The following is a 21,746-nucleotide window of genomic DNA, read 5'->3' as shown; positions in this document are numbered from 1 at the left end:
GTATCGAAGAATTGTGTGTTCAACTTAACTATTTCTCTTATACGGCTTATTTTCATCTGACTGATAAAAATTATTTCATTACGTGCTGTTATGACTTGAACCTTTTGGCTTTTTCCTTGTTTGTTTTCTTAAAAGACTACACTACTTTTTAAACACTAGTGCCCCAGACTAGGCAGTGGTAAGTGATAATTTCGGAAGCAGGTGATAAAGGGAGGAATAACCTCAAGGGATGTGACCCCGGCCATTTGGGTTTAACTGGGAGCCACACAGCTCCCTGGAGAATTAGGTGTAACTCACCCATGAAGAGCAGGATCTAAGGTGCACAAAAATGGATGACTGCTCTGGCTATCTTTGGGTACGTCCACTTCTCATGAGTATGAATTTTTGAGCTATGCCTTTAACACAGAACAAAATTTCAGATCTGATTTTAAAGTTCTGGGTCAGTGCAAGTGGCAATTCAGGAGATAAATGATGGACAAAATCCGAGACAGGTTAGGTCAGGTGTCTATCTAAAGAAGATAATGTATTGAAAGTGAAAAAAGAAAACCTACAATTCACTATATGTTCATTAAGAAGTGAAATGTAAATGTACAGCATAATTTTATTCAAAATTTGTGCTCTTACACAAATCCACATCTAAGGTGGTGAAACAGTATTTGTGGAACCCTCTGGTTAATCATGAATACTATTTCATACAAGTGTAAGAGAATAGTATGATCCTCGTGGTTACCAGATAAAGCAGATTTTTTGGGAAATAAGGAAATACAACATTAACACAGAAAATATAGTGTGACCCCTCTCAAAGACCAGGCATTCACCTCTAAAAAGATTAATACAGAATTGAGATGATGCAGAAGATAACTACTAGAGTTCAGGAACACTAAGAAATTGGTTTATTTAGTAAACAATATGAATGATATCTATAAATACTTCAAGGTGATAAACACCAGTGTGAGTGTCACGGGAAGGGGACTACTTAAGATGAAGGACAATGCTGATATAAGAGTAGAGGAGTGTAAAATGATCAGTGACGAATTTAAAACCGGAATAAGGGAAATGGCCTTCCACCGTCAATATTGCTGCTGTTACTAGTTTATGAAATGGATGCCATGTCACATAATGGCATACTATAGCAGAGAAGCATTTCTTTGGCCCAGGAGGTCATTTTCAGTCCAGACACAGAATGATATAAAGATAACAAATAACCCAAATAACCCTCCTCATCCAAGGTAATTTTGACACCTTTTTTTTTTTTTTTTTTTTTTTTAAATCTGAGGAGCCTCTGTATCAGCTACTTGAATTAATAGCGTCGTCTGCTGTCCCTGCCATCGTACCTGACATTCTGCTCCCCAATCTGTTGGGCACAGACTGACACAAACAGCATTGAGACTGAAAGCTGGCAACAGAAATAACCAAGAAATAGAACCACCTTGTTTGTGTAACACGCAGTTATCACTTGGTAACATGCCGTGAGGAGGAGTGCAAGAACTCATAACCACCATTAGAAACGCTGCTCACATTCACTTGAGTTCGAGGAACGATATATAAAAGTACTGGTTTTAAGATAAATATGTACTGAAATGAATGTCTGTAAGGTAATAATGCACTGGCTGTAGCAAATACACAGGCTGTAACAAATACATTATCGTTTCTCACTATTTTCTACCCATTTCAGTTTGAATATTATACACCTTCCTGATCAAAACTACAGCTTTCCTCTGGCATTAAGTGACATGTTTTTAATGGTCACCCAGATGAAAGCTCAACAACCCAAGTGACCTTAAGTGCTGCTATCAATCACACCCCATGAGCAGATGAACCCTCAAAAAAAAAGTTTGGATGTGGACCTATTTTAAACCCCTGTGGTTCGTTCTTGTATTTCCAGTTAACACGTACTCTTCCCTGCCTTTTCAGTAGTTAGCAACTTCAACTACAGCCTGAGTTCTCCACAATCTCATATTTTAAGACTTGCCTCATTTTGCTAATTCCAAAATAAAGCGTGCCTTTAGCTGTTTTTGCTAAGGTAGCAAGATCAGAAACAGAAGATTAAGGAAATAATTACTGAAATATCCAAATACAAAACAAAGGTTATTGTTGGTTTTGGTTTGTTTTTTTTTTTTCTTTATTTCACACACGTGAAGATTTTCATGTTTGTAATTTCCAACAAAGAAACCAACTAGTTGATGACAAAAGGGATCTGATAGTATGCTAGCCCTGGAATGGTACATTTTCCTCTGTCATTCTCAATTAATGGTCTTAATAGGGATTTTTTAAATTAAAATACGGATGTTTGTTGAGTTGCTCTAAACCACAGTTTTCTATGGTGCCTTTTTCAACACTGGGGTTCTTTTCACACCCCAGCGCTTCACTGTATTTTCTGATGCTCAGAAAGGAAAGGAGAGGGATTTGATTTTCTATCAATCAGCTCAGCTTACTCAATGTTCATTCAGGTGCAGTCTCTACATGACGTAACTGAATGATTAATGGCAAACTGTAAAATACCGCCACCAGCTGGAGAGCCCGACAGATGAGCATACTGTGGAGCGCAGGAAAAGCAGTGACATGCATTAGGAAGCATAACATTTGGATGCTACTGAGAGAGAGACTGGGCTTTTCCTTCGGTAAGAAATCAGATTAATGCCCTGTTACAAACGACAGCCTCCATAGCTAAAGAGCTTTAGTCCTCCAGCTGTTCATTGCTACAGTCACACTCAGAACGTGGGAGAGGGAAAGGGAAAGGATTCCACTCGTGTCTTAAATACACGTTTATTTCCCAAAGATTACTGCATCAAGATGTCTTGGGTAATTGGTCACAGAAGTAGAACTGTCATTTCAAAACTAACCAGCATTCCCTTTGAATACTAGCAGCTGGTTCTAACAGTGCGAAACCGCATCGAGTACAAGGGAGTTCAAGATAAAAGCTATTCTGTTGCTATTTAATGAGGGATTGTGAAGCACACGCTTCACAAAGAAGTGAGGAACAAGGCATTTGCACAGTAAAAACTCAGATATTCCAGTGATGAAGGATTCCCTCGTCCAAATTAAATATAATCCAAAAGATTGTGGACGAGAGAACTATCGCTCTGTTTTAACAAAGAACAAATCCTTAGGAGTTGTTTTCATTCGCTTCATAATCACAGAGAAATAAGACTTTAGAAACACACAGTTTTTAAAGTGGTTGTTCTGCAGCACGCACATTCTGTTTCTGTAACTTAGACAGACGGGTATGCTTAACCACTTTGTTCCTCATGATTAGGAGAGATTATGAACACGTTTGAACAGGAAAAAGAAAACTTCAGGTCTCAGAATACAAAAGTATTTTCTTCCCTAACAGAACAGCAATTCCTGCTGAAAGCAAATCATATGCTAATTCAATTGTATATAATCACCAGCTCTACCTTGGTACCACTATGAACCGTGCTCTTATGTGAGTGTTTCTGACTTAGAATCTACTCATACTTACCTGTATTTTCTTGGCACTTGTTTTTGGCTGCAATATAGCAATACTTTCTCAGGATAACACCTCCCATACCATTTAGAGCCGATTACTGCCAGAACAGGCAGATACAGCATCTAGCATATATGTATAAGAACTGCTATAAGCAGAATTAAAACCATCTCTTAAAACTCTTGAACTTCAAAAATAGTTATAATAAGACTGACAAAATACTTTCTTGAATTATCCTCTTCTGGAACAGCCAAAGAGAAATATTCAATTGGATAAGCAGCACGTTGTGGAATACATATAAAATGAGAAGTCTGAGCACTTTCTGTTAAAAGAAATTGGATTAATCATTCAACACACACACACAAGAAATCCTTATTTGCAGTATGACACGCATGAGTTAAGGATTTTAGTCCTTTCCAACCCTTATCGTATTTTCTACACAGTTGTTCTGCTGCTAATCTCAGTTCAACCGCTCCCATTGGCAGCGGCAGGAAACCTACGGAAAACAGACTTCTGGGTGTAAACCCATGGTCTGAAAAGCCATCCTTCATAACCAAATTGGACTCTTTTCCTGAAAACCTTGCCAGACATTTTCAGCTCAGTGCAAGTACTCCTCCTTTTCTCTCTTCTCCTTCAGTTTTAAAATTCATAAGATGAAATCTCTACCTCTTTCCAGAACCCATTCCCACTCCTATGGCAGCAAACCTGTTGGGTGTTGCTCGGATGCTTGCTTTCACTTCTTTACTACCCATCATGCCATAACTTACTAGATTGCCCTTTAGCCATACTGGCCTTAAAAAACCAGAAAAATAACAAGCCCCCATAGTTGCAAATAAAATATGAAACAGGAAGAAAAGAGCACACACTTCCCTCCCCCTTTTTTACAAATTTAGATTTGTGTAGGAGCACTTTCCTGGAAATGTACATTAAACAAATTTCCTGTTTATAGGCAACTTCATTAAATACATTTCTACTCATGTAGAAAGTCATAACGTCATTTGACACGTTAACTGTGTTAGTGTAAAACACAAGTTATTTTGGACATTTCCTTACCATAACGCTTATACACTGTATTACTTCACGGAAGTTACCCTACCTCAAGTGAAAATCTATGTGTTTTGCAATTTCCAGTTGCTCTGTTCACGGCAGCAGATGTATGTATGTTCCTGGTGTGGAGCACTTTTGCTGTAGGACTTTGTGCCGCAGAAATCCAATCTCTGAGAATTACTCTCCACTGAATAACTCAACTAGTAGCTGTTTGCTACTAGTAAATCATAGGTAAACGATAAGGAAAACACACTGGAGGACCGAGAACAGCCAAAGGATACTGGTCTGTGCCCACGTAATGGGGTGGTTGTGTTAGGAGTGACAGGCTGTTCTGTCCTGAGCTTTAGCCTAAAGTATTTGATGGGAATATCATTTGAATTCCAAGGTGGCATTTCAAATTCCACATCACGTGCCTGTACGTGGACTGGATTTTAACTAGAGCCAAATTGTGAAGGTCAATGTAAGTTAACTTTGAGCTACTCACTGGCATCAAAAGTGACGACGCTCTACCTACAGGTTTCGTTGTTTGTTTGGTTAGGTAAATTCTGTGTCCAAGCCAAAGACAGAAGTCGCCCTTATTGTAAAAGACTCTCTCCTCTCTTGACATTACAAATACATTTGATACCAAATACTATTGAATCACATTTCTTGATTTATATGAAAGAATCCAGCCACAAAAATGAACCCAGCCATGCTGCAAAATGAATCAGAATTGTTTTCTTAATAGTAATCACACGCGTGACATTTAAATCCTTAGACTGCACTCCTTGTTCCAGAAACTTTATGACATGATTAAGTTTAATAAAACCAGATCTACCATAAGTAAAATTTTGAAGACATCTCTACCCAAATGGATGATATTTCTCCTCTGTTCCCTCTTCCAGGAGTCCCACTATTGTTGTTCCCTTAGTCATGATACCTTAAGATAAGAAAATATTCCATACAGTTTAATAAAATTAAAAACCCCACGTTCTAATGAACGACTTACCTTTAAGAGAGCCAAGGCTACATGGAAGATTATGTTCATACCCTGAAAATAAGAAGAAAAAGACTTCAATCAGTGCCAGCATACAAATCTCTCTTCCCTATGACTAGGGAAGTCTCTCTTCACTATGTACCATCATAACTAGATGCCGCAAACCTCTAGGGAATGCTTCCCGTATCCCTGCTACACTTCAAAGTTGATCATTAGAGCCCCAAGGCACAGTTTCCCAACTCCCAGCTGGGGAAGATGACAGCTCTTTGGAGCTTTTGGAATCTCACTGTTCATGTGCCGGGTGCTATGGATGTGACAGGATGTCCCTCCTTCATTTCACTACCTGTCAGTGCTGGTTTTCGTAAACAGTGCAGAATATTACAACAAGCAGGGCATCAAGAAAATGGGATAAATATTCTGGTTAATAGGATTTTTGCCAAGTAACTGAGCTTAGCTGTGATTAATCATGTACAATCTTTTATGCACAAACTGTAAAAAAAAAGTAAAACACAAAAGACCCCACAAGTACACAATACATCTTTTTTGCTGCCATAGCCTACATATCTCGATTATTTAAAATTATAAATAGCTTTGTGTTCATCCAAATATGAAAAATACCATATGCACTTCTCATTTGCTGTATTATGTACTTTGTGTGCAGACTGTTTTCCTAGATTATATTTTACAAATCCTCTTGCCTGCTTGTTAATGGCATAATAAATCTTCTCTTATAATGTCTTTCAGGGCCGATATCTAAAAATGTCTCAACAGATTTGCACACAAGTAATACTGTCACTGCAATACATACTGTTGTGGGATAAAACCGGACTTATTATAAGCGAACCTTCTCTAAGAAATACCTGTTTCTGCAACTGAGAATTTTTCCAAGCCTCTTTCTGAATGCCTGAGACCATATTTCAATGAAAATTAGCTTTTATAAAAATCTGCAGAGACTTTTCTGAGGCATTCTTGGAAAGACATTCTATTATTTTTTTTTATATGGCTAGTATGGTGCCTTGAAGGGATTCTACCATTAATGAGTCTCGGAAATGCTATGACATTAAACATAATGAATATTGCAACACTCCCGGAATTACTTTGCAGCTTGATATATAATCATGATGGCAACAAACTGTCTTTTTTCCACTAGAGGTCACAATTGCAGCAGGACTGAACCTCGCTTCACTGCCAGGAAACCCATCTTCCACATGGGATAACAAATATTTTAAATACAACAAAAGTTATTTTGCTTTTTATACATTAATTTAATAGAAAAAAGTCTGGCTGTGAATTTCAGTTATGACGCCGGTAATACTAGAGCACCAGCAGCAGTAAATTAAGTTCACAGCACTCTCAGTTTTATTCCAAGTATAAATCTGAAGTCAACAATTCATTCCACACAGTCATGACATTAACAACTTCTACTTCCTAACAGAGAGGATTTGGTGTGAACATACAAGCTATAAATGGGAGACAACCACAAGCCATCACAAACATTGTGTTTTCTTTTTAACTAACTGGTTGATCTGATTTTGTTATTTTATGACGAGGACTATTACGTGCAATTGTGGGATTACTGAGCAATTAGTGTCCTGTGTATTTTCTGGCATTACCAAAAGACACCAACAGAAAACCAAACCAGTTTTCATTTATTTTCTAAATAATTTTTTCTAACCTGCCCGAAACTCACATTGTTCTTGAACTCAAACTAATGAAACTCTCTCCTGACACTCCTTTTATATGATCACTCTTCACATGGATAGCAAACACAGCAGAAACAGGTTTCCTCCTGCCTTGAGGATCTCCAAATCCTTGAGGATTTCTAGCCCCGCTAGGCAAGGGGCATCTCACAGACTGCCTCAGGTTACATGAGATAAACCTGCTCAACACACGAGCACCCTAAAACCAGAACACCAGAAGCAGTTAAAACCTTCGTTTACAGCTGTCCTGGGCAGCACTCCGCTACTCCTGGTAACAGAGAACAACCCGCACCTTCCTCTCTCCTCAAAGGGAGGGAGGGATAACGCCAAAGTCAAGGCAATTTTGTAAACCCAAGACATCGACTGCCACAGTTTCACGCTGACCAGCCTGGACTTTCTGGACCTGAAGGACTAACACGCCCCCAGCCAGCCGCATGAACTGGAGGTGGCATCTGGCAATCTACGCTAAGGCTTCTACTCGTGTTCGGATTTACAGCCAGATGCTCTAGATTTCAAATGTGGTGCCTTACCCACCCATTTTAACAACATATTTTGTAACCATTGATCTACATACTTGAGTTATTTTTTCCTAATGCATGCAAGGCTATTCTGACATAGCCAAGCTTAATGATTGTGATTATGAAAAAGGAGGCTCAGCTCATTTTTCCACAATCTCTTATTTAAAATCCTACTTCATTTACCACAAACTGATTTATAAGATTCAGCTTAAACTTCTCCATCTATTTTAGAAGGACCAAAAATATCAATGTGCACCAGACATATAAATCATTGCTAGTGCTATCCCTCCAGCAATTTTATAATGGAAACATGAAAGTACATACAAATCATCCACAGGGGAAAAGAGAAGGGAGCACATATTATATAAGCTTTGGATAATTACTTTTTAAAACCAAAGGTCATATGTTTAACTAGGCATCTGGAAATAAATGCTTTAATATCATGCAGATCTCATCTTAATATTAAAAGAAATTGCAAATGTGAAAGTTATCCATAATTACCTAAGCGCTCGTTTGTTTAATATACAACAGTCAAAACTAAAAATAGACAGTATTACTAAACCAGAACTGTTACAAAAGCACAGGAATGGTTAGGGGCTTATCATCACGTCGTATCGCTTCTCGATTATGTGGCCAGTCTCTTGTTTTTCAGCCTGACAGGGTGGCTGCCAGGGGGTCCATGGAGGAGTGTGCAGCCTGCACTGCCCACAGGCAAAGATCCCAGCAACGAGGCATGTGGATATCCTCTTTCGAGGAGCTTTTAACTAGCCTTTTACAGAAGGCCAGCAGTTTCTACGACAGCCTGTCTTGGAGCCTATCTGCCTAGTGAAGCATTTGCACGGTGTCTTCTTTTTTCCAAGAGGTGTTATTTAAGAACCCTCTTAAGCTTGTGTAAAGGCCTAGAGCATTTTAACAGATCTCATTAAGCTCAGGAGTTTTGGAGAAAGAACAAGACCATCTCAAAGCAGACAACTCCTGACTATTCTGCAGTCAAGATGGTCAGGAAAGGGAAAATCTTTAGAGTTTGTGCTATCGTACAGCCTCCTTACGGCTCCTGCGGACTGCCACGCTGACCGTCCTCTGCTTTACGAAGACCTCCATAGGACAGCAGTTACTCAAAAAGAAAGAGCATCGTTTTGCAGAAGAACCCTTCATACCAACTGGGATGAACACTCACCATCCAGCAGGTCACCATTTAACTCGCTAAGATTGTGCTTCACAGAAGCATCTGCTAATTTGAATTAGATGTCAAAAGACCATAGTTTCCAACAAAGATCGTGGCTAACAGGGAACAAGGAAATTACATCTCATAAGACTGTAAAAATTAAACACTTCAACTGCAAATGATACATGAGCGCTGAAATTAAGGCTTGCTTAAAATAAGCGGAAATCTTATTACGTTAACTTTCTTCTAGTCAAAGATTTTCACAGTTCCTTAAAAGCAGCCGAAGCTCCTTAAACCCTCCAACACCAATATTCCTTCTGCAGATAGAAGCACTCTCTGAGGAGTCCTCTGCACTTTGAAACAAGATGATTTACAAAAAAGGCTTGAAAAGAAGATTGGGAACAAAGAACAACAAATAGAAAACGGTAAAAAACTGATTTTGTAGGACTGAGTTTGCATTCGATGAGATCTCTGTGACAGAAAGGATGCTCGTGGCGTCCTCTAGAAGTCAGGAGGTTTATCTGCCCATCTGACCCAGCAAATCCACCCAGAGACCGGAAAAAAGGGAGTTAAGGGGGCAGCAAACTAACACTTGCTACTGGCAAAGCTCAACATCCAAATGTGGAGCTGACAGAAGAGTTAGGCCAAACAATGTAATCATGTAGTATCTGGACAACAGTTGCATAGGGGAGAACCTCGACATTTATCTCCTGTTTTAAAGCTTCTCTTCAATGACAGAAGCCTTGGGAGAAGGTAGGTTCTATTAAATACTAGCATCTCTCCCTCTGCAACCCAGATCATCTGACAGACCTTCCTCTGGTCCCACAGCAATACCCTCTGTATCATCTTCACAAACAGGAAGTGAATATCTTAAAAAATATACAGAAAATTCATTTAATATTAACATCCTTATCTGTGGTTTTGTTCCTAGATATGCATGACATGTAGGAGGAAACAGTGAAGATACTGATACAATATTCTCTAAAGTTCAGCACCAGTAAAGACGACATCTGAAAGTCAAGTGAGCACCTCCTTAAGGTCGGAGAAGGCTCAAGGCTCACGTGACATGCCATAAGGAGAACCAGTTAACCCGTTCAAGCTTTCTAATAACTGAATTTTCCTCTTTTTTAAGAGAGATTAGCTATTCAACTGAAGTTAATCTGACATTGTTTCGTAATTCAAACGTGTTTCGTAATGATGTATTCAGTTGCACACTCTTTCAAAGGAGCTACAAGGGGTAATTGGGGTTACAAACTCTAAAGGAGAATTAAAATTCTATTTATGTTTTGGATTGCTTCCAGCAAAACATTTGTTCAGCAACTCTAATACGTTGAGAGCACACAATAAACTTTAGGAATGTCACAAATGTGTTTATTTCGCTGACAACATAAATAATATGGTGTGAAGCTCAAATTTCTCTTTGTAAGTAGCGCAGAATTGAAGCACGTTCTGCAGGGATATGTATGTTAATTAACATCTTTTACTCAAATGTTGTTTGTATAGCTTGTACATTTACCCTAGTTCAATGACAAGACAACTAAGGAAAAGAAAGGTTAACTCATTCAAATAAGGCACAACATAAAATAGCAAGCTTTGTATAAGCAACACATACAGCTTTCTTACTCAACAGTTATATCATAGAGAAAAAAAATAAAAAGAAAACCCAAATTGCATAGAGATCTTATTGCTAATGTGTGAGGGACAGCTGACTTCTTAGACTGGGCTTCCTCCAGTGACTCCATACGTACTGCCTACCACAATAATTCACAACAGCAAATGCTGTAACACAAGAAAGAAGAAAATACAGAAATCTCCATCCTGATGCTATGATGCTGTGAATAATACACAAACCCAATTAAAATCAGTTGACTGAATTATTAGATGAGCAGGTACCAGGGAGATAGTACAAATGGCACCATGGGATTCAGTATTCATTGTGCCCCTTTTCTGTACTTTGCAGCATGAAAAGGCACACGATAAATACTACCCCACAACCATGAACCTGTATTAGTATGATTTCGCATGGACTTTTGTTTGGCTGGTTGCTTTTAACAGAAATGAGTGGGATTTAGGAGTGCAAGTGAATATTTACATGTTTTGGGTGATTTTCACATAATTTGTTGCGGAGATGTTGCTATGGCTCATCGAAGGTAGAGTGCTGGGAGATTAGCACTTTTTCCTCTCCAGCTTCCGTGACTGTTCTCAAAGAATAAAAATTACATCCACAGAATTTTAAGTCATTTCCATGTATCAAATTGCTCCCTGACATCTGGCATTTCTGCAGTGGCATGTTCCTAATTCACAGGCAGCTGGTGACAGGCTGGCAGCATGCTTTCTCCCTTTGCTTGACCAAGCCATACACTAACATCACTTTTTCTGATTTTCAGAGGTTTAAATTATGGGGGGTTTTAGACAATCCTTTCCCTCTTTCCAAACCTCATTGATATGGGGACAAAGAAGGGGGCCTGAATCCACACTAGGCATCAAGGGCCTTACAACATATATGCAATGAGGACAGAAAAGGAGGCCTCTGTAGATAAGACAGGTCCTCCAGCACTCATACAGACACAGGGAATGGTTGTTAGAAATGCTCAGAGGAGCAGCAATCTTCCAGACCCCAGATGATCTCCAGAGGTCCCTTCCAACCCTACGATTCTATGAGATGATGGGTTCAGAACATCTCTTGACAGAGAGATGTATCTCCTTCCCCCTCTACACGTGGTCACGTAACACAAAGAAAAATGCGTGCCTGTGTTGAATCAATGTCCTGCTTCCCCACACTCCATCTGATCTCCTTCCCTGTGTTCATTTTTCATCTTCTCCCTTTCTCTGCCACAACGCAGCCCTGGCCCTTGCCTCTCTACACCTTGACATTCATTTTCCCTTGCCAACAATCACTCGGATGCTAAGTTCACATTTTGATTTTATGTACTTAGAAAATTCAGTACAGCCTCAGATTCCAAGCACGATGTGCTGGGAAGTGTTTTGGCAGAGGCAGACTGCACCACCCTCTTTTTTAAAAACAGTCCCCAGATTAGCTTAGCTTCCTGGATTTGTTCACGGAATATCACTCTCCCGTTTGCGATACTTTCCTTCAGTTATTTCTGAAGTGTTTTTGAGGACTGCCAAGAGCGCTTAGAATATGCTGCTATTCAAATACAGCAGATGGCACTGGTGTTAAGTAAGCATTATGGAAATTTACTGTATTCCTAGAAAAATCAACCAAGTGAACATCAACTAGTAAGTGGCTAAAATATTTCAGTCACAATGGGGAAAGAAATTCAGAGACATACTGTGACACGGTGTTCGATGTCTCTTCCCTCTAAGGCACAAACTAGGTCATTCAAATAGGTCCCTCATCTTCAGTAACTTTTCTGTATCTTTGAACATTTTCTGAAACAGAAGCAGTCTCGACATTTTAGGACCACAACATTTATCAACATCACTGAAAAGGTACCTTCTGTTCACATAAGTTATCTTGAATTGCAGATTGTTGTGAGACTGTTTTTCCTTTGCTCATGCTGAGTATTTATCACCAGCCTTGTTATTTTGGGGATAAACAAGCTGCAGCTATGAATGGAAGATACATAAATTACGGATGCTCACAGAACAGCTGTAAACAGTGTAAACAGGACAACACAGTGTAAAGGGTATGTTAAACCCTGTGGCTCTCCAAGAACCTCTTCGATGTACTCTATTAAAATACTCTTCTCCTTAGTCCAAGCTTGAATTCTTAGAAATTCTGTGTAGCTTTAGAAGCGAACAGAATGTTTTGCGTCCCCTTGTGCCTGTTCCAATACAGAACACTTTATTACGTACCTCAAATATTGCTGCTGTTGACCGAAATTTTATATCCAAACACCTAATACTTCTTACAACTCTCAGTTTGAAAATGACTTAAAATTCTTTATCCTTATAATTGGAATGTTTGAAACAGACATATACAAAAACTTTAAAAAGTTCCTCATCCATAACACACACAATCAAATGCTAGATCCTTTTGACTTTAATTTCTGTTCTAGCACTGAAAAAACCCACAGGAGAATACAGCTCTAGTCATCAGATAAATTATGCTAAAATTACTTTTAGCATGGATTTAAAGAACTCATCTAAAGACATAAAAGCAAAACATTCAGGGCCAGAAAACCCGAACTAACTCCACTGCAGACCTCAAGTTTTTGCAACAAAAAAAGATTATAATGGCTGACATGTCAACAGCTGCTTGAACAAAGGCAACCAGCGCTACCATCAGCCATGTATGTTCAAATTCTAGTCTTCCACCTGGAGTCTGAGAGACAACCTATTCTCTTTCTTCTTAAACTTATTAAAAGCTAGTTATAGCAGCCTCGGAAAATCCTTTCCAGTCTCTTTACATGAAAGAGCGGTGGCTGATGAAGACTCTGAAAGGAGACTGAGCTCTGCAGCAGGCATGATGCAAAGAGCAACGGACGGGAGGAAAGGCACAGTCTAAATGCCAAAGTCCAACAACATATATTCGTAAGGAGGAAAACACACACATCCCCCAGCCTTTTCCAACTCACATGTATGATGTTGACTTTACTTTTGTAAATAGTACTGAGTAACGCAGTCAGTTTCAGCACAGATTTATACCTACTTAAAATTTAAGCCTAGCTTTTAATATGCTGTTACTAAAAGAGATTTTATTTCTAGCAAGCCTAGTGTGCTCTTTTGTAAGATTTATTAAAACTTTCATAACTGGAAGGGTTAACAAATGCAGACAACGTGTCAACAACAGGTCATTCCAAAAAGCTCAGTTTTTCTTCCCCTATAGATCTACAGAAGATAAACAACTGTACACAATATTTTATTTAATTCACATTCCTTCTGAGTGCAGATTTACAGAGGAAGTGGGCTTGTTCCTGACTCAATTCCTGAGGAAGTTTAACAAATTAAAATGTTAATCTGTTCTTTCTCAACTCTGTTGAAGGCATCACAGAAGTATCTGACAGTGACAGATAAAAAATAGCAGGCTATTATGGTATCTACTACTCAGTATTAACACACAGAGACAACTGGGCTTATCGTCTGAGCGATACCATACGGCTTAGTGTTTCCTGGCACATCCATTCTTCAGCAAGACATGCATAAGACAGAAATCAAATCTGCAGCGCCAACAGTGATAATTCTTCTACGATTTTCTTTATTTCATTATGAAGCAGCCTTCCCAGGAAGCACATCTATACAACACGGTGCCACACTTTTACCATCACTAGGTGCTCATTTACCAGCACCGAGTCACTCACACTTCCAAAGATGTTTAAAACCACCCAGCAGTCTTCATTATCACAGATAGTTTCTCAAAGCCAATTATAAACGTTATTTTATACAAAGTTCTGAATGCAATAGTTGATAAATAAAGACAAATAACGATGGTATCTAGCTTTCAGTTCCCACTTCTTCCACTGTGCTGCTGTGTGGTCCTGTGAAGGGTAGTTTCACTCCTCTGTTATTAGCTATATTAGAAAACATTAAATTATTTCATATTCAAAATTGATAGATAACCAGTTGCATCCCTTTCTATTCAGTCTTGATCACAGTATAGCAGCTTAGTAGTCAAACTAATAATTTTTATAACATTACTATGTAATTAGTGACACTAAAATATAGAAATATCTGTACCAGCCCAGAAAAGGCAGCATGTAGTAGGGTTCTTTATATATTCCTTAAAAGGAGAGAGGCACAATCCTGAAGTATTTCATATCCCCAGGAACTGCACACAAAAATAGCCAGACTGACTTAAAATGGAGGTTACCAATAATGTCTCAAAATTCTAGGTTAAGAATGGAATCACAGCTTTAGCTTTGAACCTCCTTTAGTTTTGGCAATACTGTATATATCACAACCAGTTAAAGTATTTTCTTTTTTAAGCAGAAAAATTCATGGAAATTTACATAATGCTTATAATTTTTCTGCCAACTGCTTTGGTTGGGTTTTTTTTCCCCTCTTCTAAATGCCTAATTAAGGTCACTTATTTAGTGCTTTTAAAATCTATATTTTAATTTTAAATTGTAGATTTTGAAATGCAAAATGAAGTTAAATGTCAACACCCAGGTGCAGTTGTTGCACAGCTCTATCTAAGCAACATGTGCTCTACCTAGATGAGTCGCTATTTCCGAGCATGACTTTAAATAAATAATTTAAAATGGAACAAAAAGAGACAGGAAAACAGAGCCGGCTCACAAAGTGTTCAAAAGCATAATGTCATATTGATAGATAAGAGTGACAAGTCCAAATACAACTCTGAATTTCATCAACAAAGTTGTTCTTCAATGCAAACAGAAATAGCAAAAGAAGAGGAGACAGATGAAGCAGCTAAAACAGGCAGCTAAAAGGAACACTGTAGAAGGATCTTCAGCTGATGCTGACATGTTAAAATTTATCTACGTAGCCAGGCTCAAAAACACGCAGTTTGCTGTAATCACATGAAAGCTTTCAACTGGTTTGTGGTTTTATTACAGGCAGTCAAAGTATTAAAGCCTTATAATGTGTACCACAGCACTGTGGAGCACCTGCCTGCAAGCCCAACATTTTCTTCAAGCTTCTCATTTGGGAAATACAAAGAATTCAAATACATTTCATTTCTAGGCGAGGATGGGCGATGGATTCTCTCCTACAGTTATTGAGGCAATATTCTAAGGCCACTAGAAATCTGGATAATTTCGACATCGAATCATGTCCTCAACGGCCTGAAGACAGCTTAAAAATATAAAAGGTCAGACAACAGGATAAAAGAATCACATAGAGGCCATGGCAAGTCCCAAATTCATACAGATTTATATAAAATTGTTCTCTCTATCAAGTCATATTTAATATGAGAATGATGAGAAGACCTCAGCTGTAAAGGCACACGCTTTGATGGGATTTTAAAAATTTATCAATAAAACTTAATTCTCACCATAAATTTAAGTAACTTTTTATGGCCTTCCACATCCCTGGACACGCTCCTGCCCAGGAGGTCCAATCCCCAGTCTGAGTGCCACCATCCCCCTGAGCATGCAGGGAAGGCAACGTGACCCCCTGGCTAGCTGTGAAACTACAGGATTTACAACAGGTGTTCTTCCTCTCTAGATTGAGAATTAAAGAACATCTATAAGGACCAATTTCACTCTTTCAGCGACAGTCAAGAATTAAAAAGACAAGTCCCATCTAAAACACTCTTGGTTGACGCAAATTTTTCATCTGTAATTCAAATATTTTTGTGGGTACCAGAGCAGCTCCCTTGGAAAGACTAGTTGACAGCACCCATTCCGCAATGGTTTTAACTGGTTTTCTTCCCCTAATATTTTTCTTTCATAAAAGAATTGCATAGGATGTAAACATTTTGTCAAAGACAGACAGGCCAGGGATGTGGAGAAAGCACAGTCAGGAAGGAAGTTGAAGGCTATTTAAAATTCAGCTGTATCTGTGACAAATTAATGAGAAGGATGGAAGCTTGTTTTTAAAAACACAAGACAGTTCACTTCAAAGGCTTCTTGGTATTTTGAGGATTTGTTTTGCAGAAGAGTATGTTCCACTGTTAGCAGCTGCAACTGTTTTTTCTCCTTCCAGTTCTGGAATTACAGGTATGCTGTTTGTTCAGAGATAAAGTAAAGAACAATTTAATGCAGACAAATTTTTTTTTTTTTGATTGCTCCATTAGTCCTTCTGGAGGCCGACTGGACAGACAGCTTCACGATGGGATTGCAGCCCTCCATTAAGGAATGGTTTACTTTCTTATTCTGCCATCTGCCTTCAGATTTTTTTTTTCCTTCTATGATGAGGGCCAACTAGATTTTTATTTTAATATGATTTTAATCTACGCTCCCTCCCACAAATTCTCAGAAGTGCCTGTTACTTTAGACTGGTTGAGTCATGAATCTCAGGAGCAGTTTTCTGATAGTCCACGCTACTGCCTCAGAATGTTGTCTACACACTGCCCTGCTGTTTCTCAAGACGTATGGATGTATCTTCTCACTTGAAATCAATTTTCTTACCATTTCTGGTTTATTTGTAGCTGTTGTAAAAGAGGCGCCTTTAGCAGTACGCAATGACCCTCCCCAAACACTAACAAGTTTCCCTTTGTCTAGCAGACTCACGTGTTGCGCACTCTCACTTTCCCTTTGGATTCTGCCACCTTCTTTCCCACAGTAATTCCTTCAGACATGCCGAGATAAATGCTGCCAGATGTGAGATGAATGCAAATGTTTTAAGTGTTGTTTCTTTTTTCGTTCTAAATATTAAACCTATATTAACCAGGACTAAAAGACTTCAACATATTTTATCATCGAGCTTAATATAACAAAAAGCGCAGGAGCTTCAGACAGGATGTAACTACGCTGCTGTCACAATAACCACCACTGTGAAGTGATGTTCCCTACTTCTTGACAAACAATCTCTTAAAATGGTCATTTCTGAGTGCAGGTCTACATCAAGATCAGAATGAAGTAATAAACTGAACTGACACAGAATGATCAAATCCACGCCAGAAGCTCATTCGGCAAATTAACTCACTAGCAGTTCAAAAGCGATAAAGGGACAGTGTTCATCAACTGCATGACCAAAGAAGAGGACACAGAGCAGAAAAACTAGTCACCTTTCTGCTTTTTCTATTTGCTTAGTTAAAATAATCAAGATATTGTGAAAGAAATAGAGCTCAGGTGTTTATATGGAAATTTGAAATCACTACCTTTCGCACTCATTTGGATAGCTGGCTGTATTAACTTACCTCTTTTTGGTAACTGAGCACCAATATGCAGAAGTGACACTCTTAAGGGAAAAAGTACCGAGTTATGAGTGGTGGACAATATTTGTTTAATAATGAATGTTATCAAGGCATGTGCAGCAAGCCTGAAAATTCACAAGTGAAATACTTCACAATAAAAATTAACAGACTGAACTATAGTCAACAGCGTTTCATACTCATGATGCCCTTTGCATTTAAAATCCTCAATTATTTTATTTCTTTATATTTTTTTATGTCGGTGACCCATTTAAATCAGAGAGGAAATCAGTCGCAGGTCCAAAAATGGGTTTAATTCCACAGATGCCCTGACTTCCCGGTGACAAAAGGAATTACTAGTGTTTTATCAAAATAAGCATTCCAGACTATCAATCTCTTCTGTTTTTTTTAAAGGAAGCATGGATATACCTACAATACAGAAACATACCATTTTGTATCTGGAGTAATGTGTTCCTTAGTTGGAATAGTAGGGTAAAACAAAAAAGGAAAAGACCTTCATGCAATTGTGCTGTTTAGCATGCAATACCCTTACTGTCTTTGGGCACTCCGAATCAGACAATTTGGAGAGCTTTCCCTCTAAAACCCTGCTAGGCTTTTACTACTAGGTATCTTCAAGAAATTAGAATTCCTAACTTTGAATAAATTATTTAACAAATTAAATGAAGAACAGATGTGTGCATCAGATATTCTTAATTAGATCCCTTAGCAAAGAATGAGGCAATCCACAATTCTAATTTTAAAACCAAACCAGCGTTTCACTGAACATCATCTCTTCGATATAACCATGGTTTCTACATAATTTAGTTACACGCATTTTGAAATTAAACAGTAAATGATTCCAACAAAATGAAAGAAAAAAAGAAGAAACATGAAGTAGAGGAAGGGCTTTCTGATTCAGGGGTTTTTTACCTCACAAAGTAGTAAGTCAATGATGTGGAAGACCATGCAGAGCGGAAACTTGGCAGTAAAAAGAGTGAGGAACCACTGGGACGCATACATATGAGCTTCCAAATTGAGGTCTGAGAAATGGCTATACAAGTCTGGTAACTGCTCCTAGAGTAAAGGAAAAAATAAATGCCACAGTATTATTCATTAATCCGAGTTCTTCATCTACACTGCCAGTAAGTACCAGGTTGCTAAACACTGAAAAACACAACAAAATTAAATCCTGGCTTCTTTTGAGCTATGGAAATATGTTTCTTCATAAATTTAAGTGTCCATGGTTACAGTTTTTAGAAGGTATATCCACTGTGGATTCTATCACGGTATCAAATAATGTACTGAGATTATACTGAAAAATTACAAAATTTTCAACAGTTGAAAGGCAGAGCAGTTGTGAAATCTGCGTCTTGCACAGTGTGTATTTTTACAGTATTCCTTTGCTGTGTCTTGCTATGAATTCTTCTGCTATAAAACCCAATGGATACTAGACCAAAGAGATCACCTTGCAGAGCCTGAAAGCAACAATGCACTCCACAGACAATTTCTCTAACCAGGAGCATATATAAGAAACACAAAATAAGCACTGATAATCCTACTGTACACTGATGATATATTCATACTCAGTTAGTAAAGTAAAAATCTTTGTTAACATATGTAAATATTGAGAAGACCATATGCTGAAGTTAAGTATCAAATTCATTAGTATGCAATTCTGCTCCATCAAGTAGGAAATACACATGATCTGACATCTGAAAAACAAGATCATGAAATTAACTGTGATCTGTTTTGTTTGGTTTTAATATATCTCACAGAGGTATGGTCAGCTATGGTAACTGACTCCAGCAACTAGCCTTCACTATGCTAATAGAAGCACAGGTCAAAGCTTAATGGACTGTCTGTAATTCCTTATTAGTCAGAACAAATCTGTTTAAAACTTGCAGCCGTTTATTTATGTTAAATTGCTCTGACTGTGAAATAATTCCATCTGAAGAAAAGAGCAACGTATTGAAAACACAGTAAAATCTACAAAATGACCTACACTTCGTTCGTATTTCATAAGCACCAGGTTGTCCTGATTTGCCTGACCTCTCAACCATCAACATAATTCATAGAAAGTAGGACACTGATGGTGGCAGTCCAAAAGGTATTTTGGCCTTAATAGAGTAGAGACATTCTCTCTAAGCAACATCACGGAATAGGGAAGAGAGAAAGAGTAAGCAAACAGAGAGAGGTAAAAAAACAGGCACCTACTCTGCTTGGATACCAAGATGAGCAGCAAGATTGGTATATGAAAGACAAAAGAAATTAGAAATAAATCTGACTCATGGTGTTTGGATCCAGAATTAAACTTCCCTGCTTTGGTTCTATCCCCCTCTAAAAGGAGAGGGTTTTTATTGTCCAGTATCTTATGGAAGAAAGCATTAATCTCTTCTTCATGCCAGTGTTTCCATTTATGAAAGTAGAAGAATTTGTTACCCTGGCCCCACCTGCATTAACTTCTCCAGCTGGAAAAATTTGCAATGGAGATCTTCAAAGTTATTTCTGTAGAGTTCCCTCAAGCCATAGTCGTACATTATTTTCACAAATACACAGAATGCCTGCTCCTCCGGCATCTGTTTGGAAAAATACACAAACATAATTTTAAAAACTGAGCTAAGGCTGGAAATGCCTTACACAAATACACGCGCTTAAATACCTTACACATGATGAATTCAGAACCAGGAATATATTAAAAATTTCAGCAAAGCACTATGAATGTAGAATTAAGCAACTAAAATCTCAAGGGGACTATTCTCCTTGATAAGCACCTTGATTTGGCTTTGTAAGACCTTCTTTGAAGAAAATGTGGGATGATATCATAGGTTCATGTAAGTATACATCCCTACAGCAGCACAACTGTCATCAGTATTCTTTCTGCCAAATAGATATGAGAACAACCCGTACACAACTCTCAGCTACAAAACAACAATTTTTAAAGAAAAAGAAAAAATGAGAGAGAGACTTGGCTAAAAGGGAAAAATTCAGGACAACTAAGGTATAACCAACCCTTAGTAAGAATAATGCTTGTCTACTTCCATCGAAACCCCGGAACATCAAACTCTCTAAAGTCAGGTTTCCCATGATGAATAAGGAAATAAAAAATTTTGCCTTTAGAACCTACTTGTGAGCTCAGGAGGGCTGATCCCGTCTATTAACATCATGGCTTTTACAGAAGCCCTACCTCCATAATCTCTCCTTCATTTCGACCATGATTTCTCACCCAACAGAGCTTTAGAAGGCAGTACTAAAGGATAAACTGTCTCAGCCACTTGGAAGTTACATTTGTTGGCTTGAGCCCACTGAACATCACATTTGTGGGAAGTCCTGTGTCATCAAACCTCCACGGATAAGACATCTCTCCCCCTCCCCCAGGCATTCAGGTACCACAATAATAAAAAAGGCACAAGCAGAGTCACTGCAGACCCCAAATCAGGTTTCAGTCACATTTAAAAACAACCTTTCTTTTGCAGGCACCAGATTGTAATTGTAACAAATGAAAACAATTATTGAGTATCAAGAATGACAATTCTTGACCTTTTAGTATATTCACTCATTCAGCCTCTTGCCAACCCCTTATCAGATATCAGCAACAGATGAAAGCTCAGTATTTTCTTCAAAGGGAATTTTGGTCTCTTGATATTTACCTCCAGGGTTTCATCTTTTATGATTCAGCCTATGATTATGGCCTGTCTCCAGGGCCACGGGCAGACGCTTTCATTTTCATTTTCAGAGAGTATATACAAAAGTAACTAGTTAGCACAAAGAACTACCAGATCAGCTGCTAGCTACCTGTCCAGGCTAGATTTGCCTACGACAAGCTCTTAGGAATCTCAAAGCTCTTTATCACGATTTTATCTGGATGGAATGATCCCCACTGGCAGTGGATAAAAGCTGCAAGCAAAGTAAAGGGAAGAACGGTTTTATCCTGACCAAAAGCCTTGAATCTGCTCTATAATAAGACAAATGCAAATTTCTTTTTTTTTTTTTTTTGGTAAGGGAACAATTACTTCTAATAGAATGACAGATGCTCATGCACAAGCACACCTACCTTGCATGCTCAATCAGACACACGTGCATTGACAATCGTTCCTCCCCCAAGGCAGGGAGAGGCAACAGGGGTGAATAACAGGCCAAAGTCATTTACAGGCGGAGGCCACTGAGTCCTTGCTC

The 21,746-nt window shown here is 38.5% G+C and overlaps 1 protein-coding gene across 9 annotated transcripts in view; it reads right to left on the bottom strand.

The window, feature by feature from the left end:
• The window catches only part of RABGAP1L (RAB GTPase activating protein 1 like), a 258,432-nt gene that overhangs the window by 77,812 nt on the left and 158,874 nt on the right, over positions 1-21,746 (bottom strand). For all 9 annotated transcript variants that reach the window (XM_074598608.1, XM_074598609.1, XM_074598607.1 and 6 more), the window contains 3 exons: positions 20,024-20,149; positions 18,504-18,647; positions 5,484-5,525 (listed from right to left, as the gene is read on the bottom strand). In XM_074598608.1, coding sequence (XP_074454709.1) covers positions 5,484-5,525; positions 18,504-18,647; positions 20,024-20,149 — 312 coding nt within the window. The remainder of the gene's footprint in view (positions 1-5,483; positions 5,526-18,503; positions 18,648-20,023; positions 20,150-21,746) is intronic.

The sequence above is a fragment of the Larus michahellis genome, chromosome 8, assembly GCF_964199755.1.
Source record: "Larus michahellis chromosome 8, bLarMic1.1, whole genome shotgun sequence".
Taxonomy (NCBI): Eukaryota; Metazoa; Chordata; class Aves; order Charadriiformes; family Laridae; genus Larus; species Larus michahellis.
The sequence above is the reverse complement of the archived record's forward strand: the minus strand, read 5'-3'. Positions and strand labels throughout refer to the sequence as shown.